The sequence below is a fragment of the Stomoxys calcitrans genome, chromosome 4 (genome assembly GCF_963082655.1).
Source record: "Stomoxys calcitrans chromosome 4, idStoCalc2.1, whole genome shotgun sequence".
Lineage (NCBI taxonomy): Eukaryota > Metazoa > Arthropoda > Insecta > Diptera > Muscidae > Stomoxys > Stomoxys calcitrans.
The window spans coordinates 89,982,429-90,004,765 of record NC_081555.1 but is presented as its reverse complement, the minus strand read 5'-3'; the positions used below and the strand labels follow the sequence as shown (position 1 = coordinate 90,004,765).

At 32.3% G+C, this 22,337-nt stretch overlaps 1 protein-coding gene across 12 annotated transcripts in view; it reads right to left on the bottom strand.

Moving 5' to 3' along the window:
* Nucleotides 1-3,628: 3,628 nt before the first annotated feature.
* The window catches only part of LOC106085715 (serine/threonine-protein kinase tousled-like 1), a 593,262-nt gene continuing 574,553 nt past the window's right edge, over nt 3,629-22,337 (bottom strand). For 6 of the 12 annotated variants that reach the window (XM_013250087.2, XM_013250089.2, XM_013250091.2 and 3 more), the window contains 6 exons: nt 8,925-11,675; nt 8,631-8,809; nt 4,657-4,849; nt 4,376-4,581; nt 4,083-4,302; nt 3,629-4,018 (listed from right to left, as the gene is read on the bottom strand). In XM_013250087.2, the coding sequence (XP_013105541.1) occupies nt 3,758-4,018; nt 4,083-4,302; nt 4,376-4,581; nt 4,657-4,849; nt 8,631-8,809; nt 8,925-11,675 (3,810 nt within the window). In that variant the 3' untranslated portion in view covers nt 3,629-3,757. Of the gene's footprint in view, nt 4,019-4,082; nt 4,303-4,375; nt 4,582-4,656; nt 4,850-8,630; nt 8,810-8,924; nt 11,676-15,839; nt 16,179-17,044; nt 17,143-18,000; nt 18,203-22,337 lie in introns of those variants that run through there. The other 6 variants (XM_013250092.2, XM_013250093.2, XM_059366260.1 and 3 more) reach the window with 6 other exon arrangements.

Sequence of the window (22,337 nt, the reverse complement as noted above, 5' to 3'; positions counted from 1 at the left end):
GTTTTATTAAAATTTTTTTAAAATAAACTTTTTATATGATTTTTTAATATTTTTTTTTTTTAAATATTAAAAAAATTTAACATATGCTATTAATTATGTTTGCCTATTATAGGCCGGAGAAAAAGCAACTCAAATAATTTTTTAAAAAAAATTTTTTCAAAATATTTTATTAAAAAAAAAATTAAATATTTGAAAAAAATTTTTTAAGGTTAAAAAAATCAAAAAATGCAAATACATGAAACTTTATCAAAATCGAACAAAGAAAATCGAGAAGAAGGCGTCCGTCAAACAAACTGTTTGACTTTCTAATACCAAGCCAACAAAGGCCCTAAGACAACAAATAGTAATAAAATTAATGCCAAGATAGTTTTTTTTTTTGTTTTTTTATGAATATTTTACCAAATAACTTACAACTGATTTTATTTACAAAATTATTAATTGTAATTGTTGTTATGCATAGTTGTTTTTTTTTTTTTGTTTAATTTTTAATAATCACTTAGGTATAGAGTAATTTGTAGGGCTTATATATTCATTCTATGTATGTATTGGATGCTGGTATTTTTTTGTTTTCTTGAAATGAAAAATAAAAAAAAAACTAAATTACAATTAAAACTTTCTATTCGCTCATAACCCTAAAATAATAAAGTGTACATTAATCAAAAAATATATATGTATTTGAAAAAAAAAATCAATAATTAATTATTAATAATAATTAAAAAAAATTTCATAAAATTGAACACAAAGTTCAATTGAAAAAATAAACATAAAAAATTCTGCGTTGCATCTATCACTGTCTGTTAAAACAACAAAAAAAAGAGCAAAAACTGATCTCCTATACCAGAAGTCAGGCAAAATAAAAATCTACTGCCAGGGAGAAGCCTAAAGGGGAGGGAGGAACTTTATAGGCTACGTTTAAAAATGGTTTACTAGTTGATGTATTTTTGATTCTGTGTAGAACTTTGAGTTGTTTAGTTTAGGCATTGTTTATTTTATGTTTAATTTGGTAAAATGTATCAAGTTAAAAGTTCGGTCAGGGAGGGGGTAGGCGTAGAGGAAGTTTTGTTTTCCATTTGTTTTTTGTTTTAGAGTCTGGTAATGATTTTTGTTTTTTAAGCTGATTATTTTCTGTGTTTTCTTTTTAACGGATTTCTTTTTTGTTTTACTTATTATAACTAATTATTATAATAATTATATGGTAATTATATTGTATATATATTATATGTGTTTTTGTGTTTTTTTTTATAATTAATTAATTAATTATTTAAAAGTTAGGCTTAATATTTTATTATTTAATATTTTAACATAATTTCTGTTTCTTTTTCTCTTTCACATTTCTTATATTTTTTGTTTTCTCAAAGAATATGTTGTTTGTTTATTTTTTTCTGTATTTTCTTTTTCACATAACAACAAAGTGTTTTTTTAATATATTTTTTTTTTAATTTTCTTCCTTTTTTCTTCTTCGTCTTTCGGCAGCCGCTGTTTGTTGCTGCTGGTGACCAACGATACTCTAACATTTACTTGGAAATTCACAAACGTTTTTTGTTTTGCTTTGTGTTTTTAACTTAATCTTCTCCTGGGGTTTCTTTTTTTAGTTTGTTTCATCAAAACTTTCACATTATCCTTTTAGGCTAAAAAATTGTTGTTATTTTTGCTTCGATTCTAACTTACATTTAAATTCTTTAGCAGTTTGTTTGTTTTGGGTTTTTTTGTTTGTTTGTTTTGCTTAAAATTGTTCACCATTCCTACAAAAACTGAGAAATGAATTTATGTTTCCCTTTAAATGTTATGAAGTTATCCTTTTTTATTTTCTGGCAGCTGACAGAAATGCAATGTGGTGGTTGGGCTTATGCATGAGAAAAAGCGTTGTGTCATTCTAAATTAAGACCATTTCTCTTAAAGGGCAGTTTTTTGGGCCATTGTTATACATTAATAAATGAAATGTTCTTAAAAGGCGAACTTTGGATAAGACTTTTCGCCAAAGACATTTTTTTTGCCATACTATGGCAATGGAATCTCAATCACAAAGACAAACATTTCAGTATTCAATTCCAGTATTAGGCCATGATCGAATATGCATATTATCCAACTAAGTTCCAATACGTTAATAAGCTAAACGCAGTAGATGGCCATGTTGGAGTAGCGAGCTTGGTTAAACAAAGTGAGGTCGAGTAATTCGATTTTTGAAAAAGAAACTGTGGTGCCATGCAATATTTAAATATCAAAGCGTGTCTGGTTTCAGATGGCCAACAACCCAATAATTCATAGGGTTTGGTATCGCTTGCAGCGCCGTCAAAGAAAACTTGGCATAACGTTAAATTAAGGTTTTTGTCTTACCATTACCAAAAAAAAAATTAAGACAAAAATAAATTTATCAGTGCTTCACATTTTAAAACCTCGAAGACAATTATATAAAAAGGAACGTTTTTAAAACACTAAATGATCGCAAGAATTTGCCGAAATTAAAATGGCGCATAAAAAGCCGAAGGTGTCCTTTCTTGGTTGCTTCTGGAAAATCTTAAAAATCTAATTTCTTAAGTATTTTCTGTAACAAAAGATCACAAATTGTTTTAACTTCATGGAAACAAGCCCAAGAATAAGATGTCCAACAACAAGGTTGAAAAACGTAAGGATCTTTGGGAATAGAAATATTTCAATAAGGACCAACCCACCAACTGGCAGTAAGTATACGAAATTTCATAAAATTACAAAAAAAAGAAGAAAGTGAAAGGAAATCAAGAATGAATAATTTGTGGCTTGCAAATTGTCTCCTTAAACCGTTCCATATGTTAAGCTAAGCTCTTCTTTAAACCTCTTAAAGCAGAAGAAAGATAGCATTTCGCAGCCATCCACCACAAAGTATTTTTTGCCATTTATACTACAAAAAGAGACACAGACAACAAGCACAAAGTGGCTAGGTATCGAACATTGTGCAGAGGCTTTCTTTCCCAAATGATAAGTTCGATATTTTACTCAAGGAAACAACGAGAGAACGAAAACCAAATAAGAAATAGTTGTTTTTTTTCTGGCAAACGGCAGTGTAAAATTGTTTAAAAATGTTCTTTTCGTGTGTTTTGTTATTTGTTGTTGTTTCTTCATTTTCTTAAAAAGTTTGGGTTTAATTAATGCTTCTGTTCATGTGTGTATGGAATATAAGAGGAGGAGGAGTAACTTGCGCTGTTATTCATTTGTTCTCTTCTTCTCCCCCTCCCTAAGAAAAGGTGAGCATTTTATGTTGCTGCTGTTGTTGTTTGTTTTGACGGCATTGTTGTTGCATTGGTGCTGTTGTTTGATGATTGCTACGGAAACTTCGACTGCCAAGACCACCGCCAATGGTGGTAATGTTGGCAAGGGATGATGATGCTGTTGGTGCTGCTGCTATTGAATTTGTTGTTACTGCAATGTTTGCAATGTTGGTTCTTCTTGTATGATGGTGATGATGGTGGTGGTGATGATGGTGATGTAGGTTGTTGTTGTTGTTGTTTGCAATTTGATGATGAGCTGTTCTAGTAGTATGGGCTGAATTTAGATTTGGATTTGTATGCTGTTGCTGTTGTCTGGCATTATGTTTGTTGGCATGAAGTTGTTGCGGCTGCTGCAGCTGTTGTTGGGTAGGGTGGTGATGTTGTTGCTGTTGTGGATGATGATTGTTGGTGTTATTATTGTTGTTGTTGTTGTTGTGTTGATTATGATTGATGTTGCTACTATTACTTTGTATTAACTTTAACAATTATGAATTGGAATTACGTTTAGTGTGCAGCTAGGACGAACTCGATTGATTCAAATTGCCAAACATGCCCGCTGAGAATGATGTCTGTCCGGCAGAGTTGGCTTGATTACCTGATGATTGCTGCTGTTGCTGCTGCTGTTGTTGCTGCTGTTGTTGTTGCTGCTGTTGTTGGGTAAGCGATTGACCACGGCCATGCTTCGGAATGGGGGGTTGTATGTATTCATGCCGCGCCAGCGAAAATACATCCATGCGATCTTCTTTGCGATAAGCCAGACAGCCTCTAATAAAACTCTAAAATCATAAACCATATATAAGTATTTGTCAAAATTTTTATTTTAAATATTTTACTCATTACCTTAGCTTCATTAGACACTGTGGGCTTGTTGGAGAATTGTACTTCAGTTGCTTTTAAAATCGTATTCTCCTCTAAGATAGTAGCTTGTGATTGATTATGGCCAAACGGTTTCTTGCCATACAGACACTGATAGAAAATAACACCCACACTCCATACATCGACTTTTGAAGAGATTTTTGGAGGATTTTTACCCACAACAAAGCATTCAGGTGGTAAATACCTAAAATTAAAGAAATAAAAAACAGATCCATTAAAACCATAACTATTTATTTCAATAAATCTTTAAATCTTACCAATATGTTCCTGCTCCTTGGGAGGTTAGGTCCATGCCATGATCTGGATTATAATTTTCATCGTCCATTACTTTGGACAAACCAAAATCGGTTATTTTGATCTCGCCACATACATTGCCCTCGGTTAATAAAATATTACCAGGTTTCAAATCGTAATGTATGACTGGTGGTTTAATCTCATTCAAATATTTTAAAGCAGAAACAACCTACATTTAATAATTATGCAAACAACATTAAAAAGTTGCAAATATTTCATTATTTGAATTTTTCCTTGCACATACCTGCATGATTATTGAACGTGCTTCACGTTCTGGTATCGTCTTATGTTGTTTTAGATAAAAATCTAAATCATGACCATCACAATATTCCAAAACCGTACAAAATGAATTGGCATCAATTTCAAAGACATCGTATAATTTCACCACTCTAGGATGATCGAGTGCCTTATGAATATTATATTCTCTTAAAGCATGTCTGAAAAAAAACATAAAAAATTATATAAGTAAAATCTTCCTACTGAGATTGGGAATTGAAAGCATCCTATTTCCGGCCTTAATTAATAGTCGTATGATTTTCCTCATTCTTTACTTTGCAGAAATATTTAAACAAATATATAAAAACCAACTATCATGTGTATGCATAAAAAAATTGCTAATTTTAAAAACAAATTTCAAAAAACACAAAAAAATAAGAAAAAGTAAACAAAGTTGCAAACAATAATATTTTTTTTTATTTTTAATTAATAAATAACATTTTAAAAAATAGGAACAACAAAAAAATAAACTTTGGAGAAAATGAAAAAAATTGGTGGTGGTGTAAAAAATTGTCATTGAAATTAAATAAAAAAAAATTATAATTAAACTAAAAAAAAAATTAATAAGTGGAAGCAGGATAATCAAAAAAATTAAATAGTAAATACAATAATTGATAAAAAATGAGAAAAAATAAACAAAAAACTTATTACAAAATATATATATTAAGACAAAAATATTTATGAAATAAATTGAAAATAAAAAATGCTTAATAATTATATAAAATTAATTTTAAATTAATAATTATATAAAGAACGTAAATAAATAAAACTATAAGTACAAATATAAAAAATTAGTAAATAAAGAAAAAATAAAATCTATAAATAAATAAATTATAATATATAGTATAAATTAACAAAAAATAAATGAAAATTAAAAAAATTTAATTGGAAAAAATTAAAAAAAAAATAAGAAAATAAACAAGAAAGCACTAAATAGATAACAAATAAGTAAATAAATGAAAAAATAAGTAAATAAATGAAAAAATAAGTAAATAAATGAAAAAATAAGTAAATAAATGAAAAACTAAATAAATAAATAATAAAATAAATGAAAAATAAGTTACTAATTAAAAAAAAAGTAAATAAATAAAGCAGAAAATAAATAAATACAGTGCAAACAAAAATTAAAAATATGCAAATAGACAAATCTAAAAAGCGAATAATAGTAACAAGAAATGTATTATTTAAAAATAGAAAACGAAAAAAAAATAAATGAAGCTATAAACAAATAATTGAAACACAACTAAAAAAATAAAAATAAAATAAAGATATGAAATATATATAATAGCAATAAAAAAATATAAAAAAATATTTATTATTCTATTACTATGTATTTTTTTTTTTTTTTTTGAACATTACAAAATTAAAAAACGAAATAAATAAAAACATAAAAAAAATACAAAATTAATAAAAACATAAAAAAAAATTAAATAAAAATATAAATAGAAAAAAGTAAAAGTGATAAGAAGAAATAAAAAACGAATGAATAAGACAAAAAAAAATAAAAAACTGAAAAACAAATAAGTAAATAAAAAGCAAAAAAAACAAATAAGCAATTTAAAAAAAAAAACCAGAAAAACAAAAGTAAATACAAAAATAATAAAAAAACAGATAAGTAAAAAATAGATAAATAAAAAATAAATATGCAAACGAATAAATATATAAAAATAAATAAATATATAAAAACATATAAAACATTTAATAAAGAAAAATAAATATATATGAGAAGCAATACAAAAAATAAATAAGAGAAACAAACAAATAAATGAAAGAAATAAATAAATGAAAGAAATAAATAAATGAAAGAAATAAATAAATAAAAAATAACTAAGTAGAATTAAATAAAAAATAATTAAGTAAAAATAAATAAAAAGTAATTAAGTAAAAATAAATAAAAAATAATTAAGTAAAAATAAAAAAAAAAATATATTAAAAATTACAAAATTAAAAAAAAAATAAAAAAAAAAATTAAAATAGGAGAAAAAAATGTAAAAAGTATATAAATAAAAAAAATATATAAATAAAAAAATAATTAATAAAAATACAAACAAATATAAAAGTAATAAATAATATTTATAAGCAATAAAAAATATATAAATAAAAAAGTAATAAACATATAAATGAATAAAAAAGTAATAAACAATTAAATGAATAAAAAAGTAATAAAAAGTACGTTATAAAAACAAATAAATAAATAAAAAAAAAATAAATATATAAATTGAAAAACAATTAGTAACTAAAAAAAAATATATAATAAATACATATATATATAAAAAATATATAATAAAAAAATAAATGAAAAAAAATAGTTATTAAAAAATAAATTTATAATAAATTAAAACTTGAATAAATATATAAAAATTAATAAAAAAAATAACAAAAAATAATAAATAAAAAAATAAATATATAAAAAATAAATATATAAAAAATAAAAAATAAATACGTAAATCAAAAAAAAAAATAAATAAATAAGTAAAAAATAAATAATGCTAAAAAAAATAAATAAATACTAAAAATAATAAAAAAAATAAAAACATATATAAAAGAAAATAAATAAAAAAAAATAAATAAATAAAAAACATATAAATAAATAAATAAATAAAAAATAAATAAATAAAAATAAATAAATAAAATAAATAAATAAAAAAAAATAAATAAATAAAAAAAATAAATAAATAAAAAAAATAAATAAATAAATAAAAAAATAAATAAATAAATAAAAAATAAATAAATAAAAAAAATAAATAAGTAAAAAATAAGTACTAAATATAAATAAAAAATAAATACTAAATATAAATAAAAAATAAGTACTAAATATAAATAAAAAATAAGTACTAAATATAAATAAAAAATAAGTACTAAATATAAATAAAAAATAAGTACTAAATATAAATAAAAAATAAGTACTAAATATAAATAAAAATAATAATAATAAATAAAAAAGTAAATATGTAAAAATTTAATAAAAAAATAGGAAAAATTAAATAAGCAAAAAAATTAAAAAATGTTAGAAAAATAAAAAAATAATAAATAAAAAAATAAATATATAAAAAATAAGTGAATCAATAAAAAAAATAAATAAAAAAGTAAAAAATAAATACTAAAAAAAAAAAATAAATAAATACTAAAAATAATAAAAAAATAAATACTAAACATAATAAAAAAAAATAAATAAGTAAAAATAAATACTAAATATAAATAAAAATAATAATAAATAAAAAAGTAAATTTGTAAAAATTTAATAAAAAATAAGAAAAATTAATTAAGTAAAAAAAATTTTAAAAAAATGTTAAAAAAATTAAAAAAATGGTAAAAAATAAAAATATAAAAGTTAAAAAAGAAATATATAAAAATTAAAAATTAATTAATAAAAAAAAAATAAAAAGTAAATTGAAATATAAAAAAAATAAAAAAATTTGTATAAATAATAAATGATAAGTAGATAATAGCTATATAGTAAATAAATAAATAAAGATTATTTCTATAACCAAGATTGTCTGTATTAAGGCGTGCGCTTAGGGCTGTTGTCCAGTTCCAAAATCAGTCTGACTACATTTAGACCCCAGATAATATAAGAAAAAAGTTCTGTAGAATTTTAACGTTATTTGTAAATTCAATGGGGCTCACTCCATTGGAAAGAAATATTCCCCAATCTATGATATTTCCACCGACATTGTTGACGATTTATAGGGTGTACTTGGGGTTTTTTCTGAATTTTTAAAATGAATTGCCTTACTGTCCCTATTATTTTCCACAATAGTGCTTTCTTATGAAATATCATTACATGTTTGGTATATAAATAAAAAAAAAAACTCTATTTGCCAATATACCAACTGAACATGTACTTATGTATGTTCATAATCACAGCTGCTATGGTGACCCCCCTTCATGCTGACCCACATGTTAATTACGAAAACTCATATAACCCCAAAGCTCGCTTACTTGATATAGTTGGCCTTTTTATCTTCTTTCCAATCCTTATTCAATTGATGAACTTTACATGCAACATAACGTTGTTCCTTTAAATCGAATGCTTTATGGACTTCAGAGAAACCACCTTTACCCAATAGCATCAGCAATAGGTAACGATCATTCAATACTGGATGATTATTAAAGCGGGACTAAAAAGAAATAAAGAGATAAAAAATTGAAAGCGTTTTTTTAGGTTTTTCACAAACATTATGCAAGGTGATGATGAGTGGAGTAAGGTATATCAACGGAAGAGGCATGTCTTACCTGATCTTCATTTAAAATGCGTTTCAATTCACGTATATGCAAATTGCGTTCACGTTCTAACTTCTCCATTTCCAACTGAAGATCGGCATCTTCTTTTTTGAGAGCATTTTGACGTAGTTTAAGAATCTCATCATATTCGTAATATTCTTGAGCGGTATAGACACCCGATACAGGATCGGGTTTAAGGAACGTTGCTGAATCGGAACCACTGCCAGAATTATCGCCGCGTCCCGAACCGCCACCTCCGCGATCCGATAGGCGATCACTACCTATGCCAGTGCCACTGGTGCCACTGCCACCGCCATTGTGTAGCAGTTGACTTTGAGCTTGCGTTGAATTTGATCGCGTCAGGCCACGACCACTTCCACCACCGCCGGACCCTGAAGTTACACTACCAATGCCGCTGTCATTGCCCGATAGGCGATCACAACCGGCATTCAGGTTGGAGGAATCATTGGAATTGGAATTCTGCTGGCTATTGTTGTTACGCTTTCGACCAGATTCGGCAGGCCGTTTCTTCATTAGTTGCTTCTTTTGACGATCGATTTCTTCGCGCTCAGCGGAGATTTCCTCCTGTCGTCGGCTCAACTCCTGGAAGGCATAACCATCAGTCCAGTTCTCCTGGAATGTAGCACCTACACGCTGTGTAACGAATTGGCCCAGCCGCAGGCGATTCTGCATACATTTCTGGCGAGCCTCCTTTTTCTCAATGCTGGACTTCTCCTTCAGTAGCTTCTTGACCACATCAATACACTTGGCTATGTGGGATTTATGTTGATCGATTAGTTTTTGATGAGCAATAATTTGACATTTTTGTTCATCAGACAGTCTTGTCATCTCATCCAATTTTGATTTACTTGTTTCACTTTCCGATTCACGCTCTTGCATTTCGTGTTGTGAGAGGTCGGTTTGTGTTGCTTTGGTAACCATCGCTGTCGAGGGTTGCTGCTGGGGCGCACCGGCGTTCTGTGGTACACCGCCGCCTGGGTTTGTCAGCATGCCGGCATGTTGCAGTGAATTCAGTTGGGCGGCCGCTGCAGCAGCCAGTTGCTGTTGCTGCGAGGTCGTCAGTGTTTGTTGCACGGTGGTAGCAACGACGGAAGAGGCGGGAAGTTGAAGAGTTGGCTGTTGCTGCTGTTGTGGCAGAGGAGGGGGTGGTGGGCCATTGCCTCCGCCGCCCGCACCTGTTGTTGCTTGGCCACCCAATAGGGCTGCCGCCCCAGCTGCTGATTGGTTGTGTACCATGTGGGAGGATGACATTAGACCAACATTACCGACACCAACGAGTGGTGATTGCGGAGGAACCATTGCATTGGAAGTTTGCTGTTGCCTTTGCTGCTTGCCCGTTACCGAGTTGGCGGCCACTACACTACTGTAATGGAAATCTGGAGGCGGGGGTTGTGACGTGGGTGTGGGCGGTATGCCAGGTGCTGGCATTTGTGGTTGTTGTGGACTAGGTGGATACATGGGATACGTGCTGTTACCGCCTACGGATGTTGGCACTTGTTGGGCCTGTGGCCCCGGCTGCTGCGACTGCTGCTGCGGGCCAGCCGATGAGGGGCTCTTCGAGCCACCCCCAGCTGTATGCCTCATAGGACTATTGGCCGCTGACTGTACACTGTGTTTCGCATTAAAATAGTCGTTAATTTTTTTATTATCGCCAACTGAACCACCGCTACCGGGCGGCAATAGTCGCGGCGTCTTGCCGCCCCCTCCTACACCTGAACCGGGCATTTGGAGACGATCCTGTTGAGCACCTAAATTTAGAGATAAATTTGGTTTTAATAACTGTGTGCCTGAGGAGGAGGAGGAATTGTTGTGTTTAGCTGATTTACTAGCGTTGCTTGAATTATTATTACCTCCATTGCCACTGCCAGGACCGCCGCCTCCACCTCCACCACCGGCACCACCACTATCATCCGCATGCAATGCGGCTATCTTTCTTTTTCGTTTACGTTCAGTTGGTGTTCGTGATAGTTTTTCCATGCGACCTGTGGTCGTTGTTCCAACAACCCCACCAGCAGCGCCACCGCCCACGGTCTGTTGCTGATGTGTCAGTTGGTGTGGAAGGTGGTGGTTTGTGGTTTGCATGGCATTAGGATCAGCTGATATACCCATACCGCTGGTGTTCATCATACCGTTGCCAGCTGGCGAAACGTTGACAGTTGTTTGCTGTTGTTGTAAAATACCAATTTGTTGGACAATACCGCTGGATTGTTGCTGTGTGCTTAACATATCTGGATTAACAACATCTTTTTCGCTGTGCGAAGAGCCAGTGCTCATATTCGAGTCAGGATTACTGCTGTGACCACCGCCGCTATGTTGCTGCTGCTGATGCAACAGCAAATGTTGCGTATGTTGCTGTTGCTGTGGAAGCTGGCTTCCTTGTTGCGGCGTTTGCCCTTGAAGATGGTGATGCTGTGGTTGTTGCTGTGGGTGCGGTTGAAGATGTGTTGTATGGTGTGCTGTGGCAAGCGTCGGAGGCTGTTGTGTATAATGTGTTATATGCTGCTGTTGCAACTGCAATTGTTGTTGCTGCTGCTGTTGTTGATGTGTTTGCTGTTGTATTATTTGAGGCTGCGGCTGCTGGACTTGTGACAATATAGCTTGCTGCTGCTGTGGTTGCGCCTGTTGTTGCGGCTGCTGTTGAGGATTATGAACAAAATGTTGTTGCTGTTGCTGTGGCGTTGTATGATGGCTTATTGACGTCGATGTCTGTGGGGCCATCTGCAATTGAGCGCCGGCGGACATCTGAAATAATAGAAACAAATAACGAACATACGATTAAAATAAAAATAAAACTTTAAAGGTTTTAATGGTTAAAGAGTAAAATTGTTAACAAAATTATGAAGCCCAACCAAAATAAGAATGTAAGGTCTAAACATTTCCAAGATAATTTCCAGAAGTAAAAATAATCGCAAATGTGTGCTTATTAAATATGATAAATACAAAATTATTATAAAAGAAAATATTTTGTATTTTCCCCATCCAATAAAGATCCTATGAATACTTGATTTCCCTTTCGAAATAGTATAAATAAAATAAGGAAAAAAAAAGTTAAACGCGTATAGATACCAATAGACATAGAAAAGTGTTGTCTGAAGACAAAGTTTAAACTTTGGCATATGATACGATCTCTATGAACACGACACAGGCTGGAACTTTGATCTCCGATCTGTGTGGTGTTCATTGGTATCATGAGAAGTTTAGCTGCGAGTTACCGGGGGCGTCCGCAGGTTGCGGATAGTGGAATGCTGCATACAGTCGCGGACAATCAGCGGTATTGAGCGGAGAGTCACAGTAAGAGGCCGGGCGGCACCGGCTCATGCATAAATACTGAATGCCTATGATGCTCCATATGAGAAGGCGAGTAATTGGCCATTATATTCCCGCAGCGATCGGTCCTTGCAACCTGAAAGAGCTTGCCCACCAATAGGAGCTAGACGAGGATCGCCAAATCCACATATATACAGAAGGGTAAGCATGCCCGCCTATGACGCTGAACGCCTAGAATCCTGGCGAGTTTTTCCCCTCCTAATGCTGGTAACATTTGAGAGGTACAATGACAAGTAAAAACTTCTCTCCAAAGAGGACACGCTTTTCGGACTCGGCTATAAAAATGAGGCCCCTTGTCATTGACCTTAAACTGGAATCGGACTGCACTTACTGATATGTGAGAAGTTTGCCCCTGTTCCTCAGTGGAATGATCATGGGCAAAATTTGCATTTGCTCCCTAGTTACCAAAATGTAAATGTTACCAATTTCATCATAATTTTAAACAAGCTCTCCAAAGTCAATATGCCTATTATAATCACGTTTTCTTTGTTTTTGAATGCAAATACTTTGCTATCACACGATATGTATTGTCATATCTATTTTTAATGATAACAACTCTGAAACTTGTACACATCATGTGAAATATAAAAAAATTTAATATGGAAAACGGATTTCAACTCTTGCGATTAAAGCGAGCTCTTAATTTATCGACTACAAATGTGGACGCATGTCTATAAAAAAATATACAGTACATATGGGAATACATGCCGATTAGAGCGCGCTCTATTCGTATTTGATGTAACTAAGGAAAGTCTTCTGGATGCAGAAAGTGACAGCACATATATAATGCACATATCGTGTGATAGCAACTTAATCAATATTGATTAATTATCGATTATTGATTAATTATCAATTATTGATTAATTATCGAAAGTCATGAGCGCTATCGAGATGCACTTAAGGCCGATTCAGAAGGAGCTATTGTTTTAAGCGTCGTGTTGCAAAAACGCAACTCTGTACACAAATTCCAAAAAATCAACGGAGAAACGTTAAAAAACATTTAACTTTTAAGTTTAGTACTGACTTCTACTTTTCACACCAACAACTGCCAAAACGCACTATTCCGTACAAGTGGTACTGAGTTCTATGAGCAAATAGTAGCGACATGTCGCTGCATCAGGATAAATTTTGCACAATTTTAATAGCCAATGTAATTAAATGCTCAGGAAATGGGTTGAATCAGCTCTGATTCAATACTCTTGTCTTTGTTGTGTTGTTGTTTGACTTTTGTTTGTGTTGTGACAAAAAAGAGAGTCCGTCGGATTTCACAATAATTTAATAGGTGAATGAAGTCAGAGCTATGTTTAAGCTTGAAAGCGAGCGCCATTCTGTTTTGCCAAACGTGAAGTAGTGTTTTTTGGTCTTCGAAGTTAAAAATTGTTTAACTTTTGCTAATTTGTTGGCAAAGTTACATTTTTCAACGCGACCCTCCTCAACGCACTCACTCTGTTTTGGCCTTTACTTGTACCATCATGCGCTATTTAAGCAGAATTGTCGATATTGGAGTGAAGATCAGCAAGAAGCTATGCAAGAGCAACCAATGCATCCAGAAAGTAACGGTTGGGTGCGGTTTATGGGCTGGTGGCATAAATGGACCGTACTTCTTCCAAGATGATGCGAATCGTAACGTAACTGAGAATGGTGAGCGCTATCGTGAGATGATATCCAACTTATTTTTGCAAAAAATGCAAGAGCTTGACTTGCATGACATGTGGTTTCAACAAGACAATCGACCTATTGAGAGGCGAATTCGGTGAACATTTTATTTCACGTTCGGGACCGGTCAATTGGCCGCCTATATTGTGCGATTTATCGTGCCTATAGCCTATTTTTTGTGGGGCTATGTTTAAGCAACCATTTAAATAAAAGAAAATGTTATTTGTTATTGAGATTTTTGTAGTTTTTCAAAAAGTAATCGCGAATAACAAGTGTTTTCAACTGTGAATATGGGACGTAATACCAGCCTATAAACTAAAAAAAAAATCTTAAGTTTACATCGCTTTAAAGTAGTTTTATTTGACAGGTCTATAGAGAATATCTGTCAAATAAACCTACTTTGAAGCTGCAGTGACACAAATGTACTTTATAGGTCGGCGCACTTCCGATTTTGCTAAAAGTTTTATATGTGAATGTGGGTTGACCCCAGGGAAACGAATTTTATATTCTTATTTGGGGGAAAGGCCCGTGGCCCACCCTAGACAATATGGACATTAAACAAAAGGTATTAACGAGTAGATTAAAAATGAAGAATGTGGCTCATAAGTAGATTACTACTGAAAATTAAAAAAAAATTTTACATTTTTTATTTTATGCCACAAGAATTGAAATGCGCCGAAGGTGAAAATTTTATTAAAATTTGCCGATTTTACTACAATTTTTTATTATTTATTCATCTAAAACCCATGTTGCCTATGTTAAGACCTCTTGAGTCTTTTCCTAGTCCAAATTTTCGCGACGTTTTAGCATATTTATTATCTATTCGACAATGTCTTTCATTTGATATCCATATTGAATGGCTGGGTTTTGACCCCTAGGGGAGTCACGGGCCTTTGCCCCAAAAAACGGACTTCAGACTCGCCTTTCTGGTCTTTCAAACCACATCAACAAATGAAATTTCAGCGAAATCGGACGTGCGACCTATGAAGTGCATTTTTCCGCTGCATTAAGTTTTATGAATATGAACTTTGATAACTGGTGTGAGGATTTTTATGGAAAATCCAATTTTTTTTATCAATTATTAGGCAAATGCTCTGATATATTCCATATTTTCTGGCGGAATTGAAAATTTCAATTCAATGTAAGTTTATAAAAAAAATATTGGAAAATACCACCGCCAAATAATAGATATAAAACTTTCGATTTTGCATAAATATCCAAACTATTAATAACCTATCATGTCTTTAATATTTATTTGCTATACTACAATTCGATGGTTATAAGTAAATGCCTTAATCAATTATAATCTAGCATGGCAACACTGCTTTTACTTTTTCTTTTTCTTTTTTTTCGAAGATGCTAGTGCATCGCAGAAAGGTTACATACATACATGTTATGATTTTGGATGAATAATGAAAAGTTCGTGTTTGTTTGTTTGCACCGTTTCCCTCACCAATTACCAAAACCCGAAGGAAGAAAGTTCTACAAGGAAGAACACATATTCTTAAGCAACCATTAATATTGTGGGAAAAAAAAGAAGGAACTTCACAATGTTAATTATGACGGAAATCCACACAAACCAACATACACATTGGGAACGTTGTAAAGAACAAATGATTTTTTAAGGGTGGAATCTCGTAAGAACAAAAACTTTTGAACACTCACATTTGACATACATATTTACATAGTCACACAACTTATGTACATGGGGCAAGAAAGATTATGTGATAGGGAGATTTTATTCTATTTCCTACGTGAGGATAGGTGAAATTTCAGAAAATATGATAAATAATAGATACAAACAACTACAAACTATAATTTTTAAGCAAAGATCAAACTAAAAAAATTTAATATAAATCAAAAACACCGGGGGCACAGGTTAAAGGAAAAGACAACACAAATTTCGCCCCTAAAAGCACTCACATCTTTTAGACGACATCATTTTCATGATAGTTAGCCTCCTCGAACAAAATTTTTTGAGGGTTTTTTTGCGTTGGTCTTTATTTTTTTGTAAACCTTAAGTTTAATTCATTAATTAATCGTAAGTTTTTTTCTTATTTCCATCGGGTGTTACTTCTTTTTGTATTTTACTTTTTTTTATGTTTAGGAAAGATGACGATGGAAACAGCTGTCGTTCGTTTGTTCTTTGTCAAAGATACTCTATTACCGAGAGAGAGAGAATGTGAGAAAGAGTTAACACTATGACACTCGTAGTATTATGTCAAATAAAGGAAAACCAGTGTTGTAAAGTGTTTCCCAAAAACAGCTCGCTCGCAGTCAAACTCACTTCGCACACACACACACACACATACTTTGACTTTGTGTACTTATGAAGAAGAATGGAAAGAAGAAAACAATCAAAACAGAGAACAAGAAATATTGTAAAATTAAACAGCACTACACTAAAGCATGGAGGCAGAATATACAAAATGATTTTAAACACGCACACACAAGAGCAGGCTGTAGGAAAAAAACACACTGCCGGATAAGAGTGCGCTAATGTCCATGCACTACTAATTCCTAAAATACACAACTCAAGAAAATAAAAGAGTGAATTTACTCATGGCATTATTGTTGTTGTTGCTGCCACTTTTGAATTCTTGCCATTGCGCGCACACACACGTACACAACGCCGCGAATAAACACGAAATATCTATAGAACCCGTCAACGACGACAACACGGACGGTTGGTATGTCGTCTCATATGTCCGTCCAACCGTCGGTCTGGCCGATTGTTTGTCGTTTGTTGGTTGCCGTTTAGACATTTACAAAGTCTTGGTGGGGTGAAAAAAAAGAAGAAATAGCAGTAGAGGAGGAAAAAGTTTAAGAGATTTGCATGAAATGTGTGTAGATGAATGTGGATGGGGGAAAAGAAGACGGCAATGACGACGACGAACACAAGACACGAAATGAATACGGGCAAAATAACAAAGCAGACATGAGAAAAAATAAAAATGGCTACCACAAAGGGGGAGACCAACGACACAACTATAGAATTTTGTGATTTTTTTCCTTATTAAGAAAACTTTAAAAACCATATATTTTTGGTTAAAAAAATTTTTCACATTTTCCAATTGCGATTGCTTTCATCGTTTTTCAATTGTTTAAAACTTTTTGATATTTCATACTTTGTATGTAAATTGCAAATTGTCGAGCAAAATATTTGCCATCGTTGTCACATTTTTGCTTTTAATTTTTAAGTTTATTATTTCTTTATTAAGGCTCCATCAATAGCACACGCACACATTAGATAAGTATGTAGGTACACTTTTTTTCCTCTCACTTCAGAAATTTTATGTTGAACTTTCTTTCATTGTTTCAATTGGGTGGTAGTAGGTAGAATATGTGGAAAAAGAATAATAAGATGCTTAAATGTGTTTTCATTTAAATTTGCGTATTCCATTTATTTGGGTTTTCTCATTTATTTTCAACTTCCACAAAAGAAAACACAATTTTATTTCAGTGCGAATTTATTTAAAGTAGTTTTTGCAAAAACTTTGTTTTTCGTTATTTCTTGTTTTCTTTTCACAATCCAACCGATGACTGTCATTTCGCTCGCTCTGTCACTAGAATGTGCTTGTGTGAGTGAGTACGTTGAGAGAACAGTCCGAGCCGCTAGCATGGGACAGAAGGAGATAAAGAGTGTTGTGAGTGAACGTTGGCGTTTTTGGGGAAAAATTAATTTTTTTTTTAATTTGTCACGTCTTGTTTTTTCTTCTCGATGCGATTTAATGAAAAGTAACAACAAGAACATGGAAAAAGTAGCAAATAATTGTTTTTTTTTCACTTCGTCATCGTTGTTGTCTCATCGTTTGATGTTGGGTTTGATGATCGTCGTTCGCCATCGTCGTAATGTGAGGACGTTTGATTGCGTGCGTGTGTGTGTCGGCAAACCAACACTGCCGAAAACAAAACGAAGAGGAACTGAAGAAAGATTTTTCCCTAGAGTTATTTATAATAAATTTTTGCAATTTAAATTTTTCAAATTAATTTTCTAGCGAATGCCTTTTGCAAACACTTATCAACACTAATGGTTGTGGATGATTCTTTGAAGCAATTTAATTTTTGCTAAGCTTTGTATTACTTTTTCATTCACATCACTTTTTTTTCTGCATATTGCAACAAACACAAAAAGTTTTCTTTTCAATTTGAATGGAAAAAATTGGGAGACGTTGAAGAAAAAACTTGTCTTGTTCCGCGAGACGTTGATAATGTTAAAAGGAAGGAAGAGAAATATTTTATATGCCAATAAATGGTCTCATGATGGTGGTGGTGTGTTGTGTTGTTGTCTCATCGCTGCTGCTGTTCGCAACGTCATTGTACAAAATACTTTTCTACATACATACCGAATCATACATTCGTGAGCAGAATGAATGTGTACATGGCTACATGCATACATATCTTTTGCCAATGTTGGGTTGTAGGTGTGCCAGTGTGCGAGCGAGTAAAGAATAGAGTAGCAGTAGTAACACCACGAATTCAACAAAAGAAATCATTTAAGCAATGAGTTACCTATTTATTTTGCTTCCAACAAAATAAATATAATGGAATAAGTTTCTAAAACTAAAAATAAATTGCATTGCTACTATTATCCCATTAACTCCCAATTATAATCCGTTGATTAAAATTGTTTCCCAATTTTTAAATAATTACTACACATTAACATATCGCCACATTTACTACTTAAATTTTACAACTATGCATATTTGAGATACATTTTCATTGCACTCTTCTTCCTTCTTCTATCTATCTTCTGTTCACCGCTCTCTCAACATTTGCTCAGCAAATGTTTCCTTTTATTTAGATTGATTTCTCGCCGACACACTCTTCCACTGTTAAGCTTAACATTTGAGGTTTCGCGTGTTGATTGTCTCTGTTACACAGTATGCATGCATGTATATGTGCGCGCGCTTTGAGAGATATAACAAGATAAGGTGTTAAATTAACAGATGTTAGGTCAATGAGGTGTATCATTTGACTGTCTCTTATTTATTATTTAAACGCACTGTGGGACATTTATGGTTCACAGTTAACAGTGGTAGTTTCACATGGCCTTTTAATTATGGGATTTAATGTGTTTGTTTACAACACAAAAACAGACAATAGAAGAGGTACTATAGATAGCAAGGGGTGTGGTGAAATTATGATTTTAATGAGATAATTATGAGACTTATGTACAGTGACTCACATAAGTATTCGTTTTTCTGTTTTCTTCAAATATCTTTATTAGATTTTTGTAAACCTTTGAACATTTTTGCAAAAATATTTTTATCGAGATGCCTAAAGACGTATATAAAGAATCGAAATATGCAAAAAAAAAAAATAATAAAATATCTTCACTGTACTAATGATAAATTGAAAATAACTAAAAAATCTTGCTCACAAAAGTATTCGTCGCTATATTGAAGAAAAGCGAAAAACGAACACTTATGTGGGTCACTGTATGTAAAAAGCCCGTTGTAAAAAGAGTAAAGATATGTTAATCATAATTTAAGATATTTCTGTCATATGGCAATAAATTTTGTAAAACTTAGATAGATAAGTGAACTGCACACTGGTTATCAGACAATTTCAGCAAATATTTTATTATTCAAAACTTTCTCTAAATCTATGGCATTATTATTAGAGAAGCGATGACATTAATGCTTGTCCCTCGATTTTTAAAAAATTTGTATATATCTGTTAGTAAGATCATTCATATTGACTCAGCAATACTTTTCAACACAATCGTTTTTGTAAGATACTAAAAAAACATAAAATTTCCTTTGACTTCCTAAGCCTCTTTTTATCTGCAAAATCAATTATTTTTGTAATGGTTTTTCCATAAATTAATATTTTAGCATTAAAAACATATATGGACCGCTGTGGAGACCATCGTAGCGCAGAGGTTAACAGTTATGCCAACATTTTACCAACAAGAACCGTAATACAAATTGTAAAAAGAGTAAAAACAGTAAACAGTAAAGCACTAACTTCGTCTTTTGAAATTTTTGCAAATAGGTGTATAATTTTAAGGGAAATTATCCTTGAAACAAAGGAAAAAACCAGGCAAATCACGACGAGTGAAAGAATTGGCAAAAAAATAATGGGGTATCGCCGCCGAATGTTTGTTGTTAATAGTTCAGCCTTTCCCGATGTATTCTGCTACATGAAACTTTTCTTCGAAGATGTTAAGCAGCGATTCGTTTGAACTCGACAAAAAGTGGTGGCTGATCATAAGGCTATAACTTTAATCGGACCCCACTCATTTTTTGTGAGAAATACATATCCCCTATTCCTAAATGGAATGTTTGTGGGAAGTTTCATGTTATATAAAAAAGGCTATTAAATGCTCCCCGTGACAATAAGCGACAGTAAAAAATTTAACCTTACAAAACAGGGTAAAAAGCACTAAATAGAGATTCAAAAAGCGTTCACCTAGCGCTTTTTTCGTTTGCCACTACATGGTACCTTTTTGGGTTTTTGGTAACCTAAAAAGCACCAAATCTAATGAGAGAAGCGCTAAGTTGGCATCTCTGGAGGTTAACATGTCCGCATATAACGCTGAACGCCATGATTAGAATCCTCGCGAGAACACCAGGAAAATTTTCTTTCATAGGTGGTTTTTATATCCTAATGCTGGCGACATTTGTGAGGTATTATGCCATTCATAGAAGCCATGCTTAAACTTGAATCAGACAGCACTCATCGATATGTGAGATGTTTGCCCCTGTTCCTTAATGATTGAACATGGGCACATTTGCTATATGAGCCACTGTACAAACATAAACTCTCTGTATGCCAAAAACCATTGCAAATTTCTCTATTCCAAAAACAACAAGAATTAAAATAGGTCATCCATCCATCTAGTTACCTAACAATATGTACCTACCATACATTTCGAAAATATCGCATTCAGTATTTAACCCTCTCCCCTTTTCTTTCAAAGACTAGGTACCATTTGCTCAAAATGAAAGAAACAAAAATATTTAATAGATTTTCACCCGGTTTATGTAGTCAGTTGCCTCAATGAAAAAAACAGTCAGCAAGCCGTTTCAATTATTCATTTTTCAACACATTAAGAGATATAGTACATAATGCATTATCGAATTTGTCAGCGCCTCCTTCTCCACCATTGATGATTTTCACCACACACGGAACATCATACCCACACATCCACCTCAGCATAATCGCAGCTTTTTTTAACCAAACTAACCAAAAAACGTATAACCATTAAAGCGCAAAACATGCACAGCCATTTACATACATTTCAACATACACACGTCGTCCATACATCATACACTCATGAACGAGTGCACTTCATACAATGCCATATATAACAACATACCTACATACACTCGTCGATTTGAAAACAGCAAAAATCAAAAACAAAAAAAAATTCAAACAGTGAAAAATTGCAAATACGAAGATGAAAGACACGAATGAACAACAAAAAAATGAAATGAAAACTAAAAACCAGTCCAACTAGTTTAAAAGGGGAATGGACTCCAAGTGGTGATAAGACTGAAAGTCCAACAACAACAATAATAATAATAAAATACGACGACGACCGCATACAAAACGAAAACGGCAAAGCCAGCAACAACAAAAGTGACAAGCAAAAAATATACGAAAACAAAAAACAAACAAAAAAAAAACACAATCAAACACGAAACGACGATACAACCAGCGACCAGATACCAGGCCAAAATAAAGTCAAACCCCATTAAAAAAAAAAAAACAGAAATTCCTCAATTGTGGAGATTACAACCTCAAGCCTAGACACAGCACACGATGCAACATGTTGTATTTTGCTTAAAGCGAACATTCCATTCAAACGTGGGTGGTGTATGCATGTTAGAACTGAGGGAGATGAGTTGAAAGGAATTGGACAAATGCGGGCCGAAAAATAATCATCAATCATCATCAGCGTCAAAAAACCACATTTTGACAATTCGTTTTTTGTCAAATTTGCCCTTTTTGAATTTTAAACCCACCATCATAGAATGTGGGGTGAACTTATTAAGCCATTCCGGTCATGGATGACACCTCGAAATATTGCTCTACGACCCCATGAAGTATATATTATTGATCTTCTTGACATTCTAAGTCGATCTAGCCAAGTCCGGCCGTCCGTCTGTAGAAATCGGGTTGAACGATAAAGATATCCGCTTGCAATTTTGCATACATAATTCTTATTGATGTACGTCCTTGGAGATTGGTAATGAGCCATATCGGTTTAGATTTGCATATAGCTCCCATATAAAACGGTCCTTCAACTTGACTTTATGAGCTCTAGAAGCCTCAGTTATTATCCGATTTGCTAAACATTGTATGTGGTGTTTTTTCACGACTTCCAAAATATCTTGAGCTACTGCAAGCCGTAATTGTTATCCGATTTAGCTAGTTTTGCTCATAGTGTTTTGTTACGACTTCCAACAA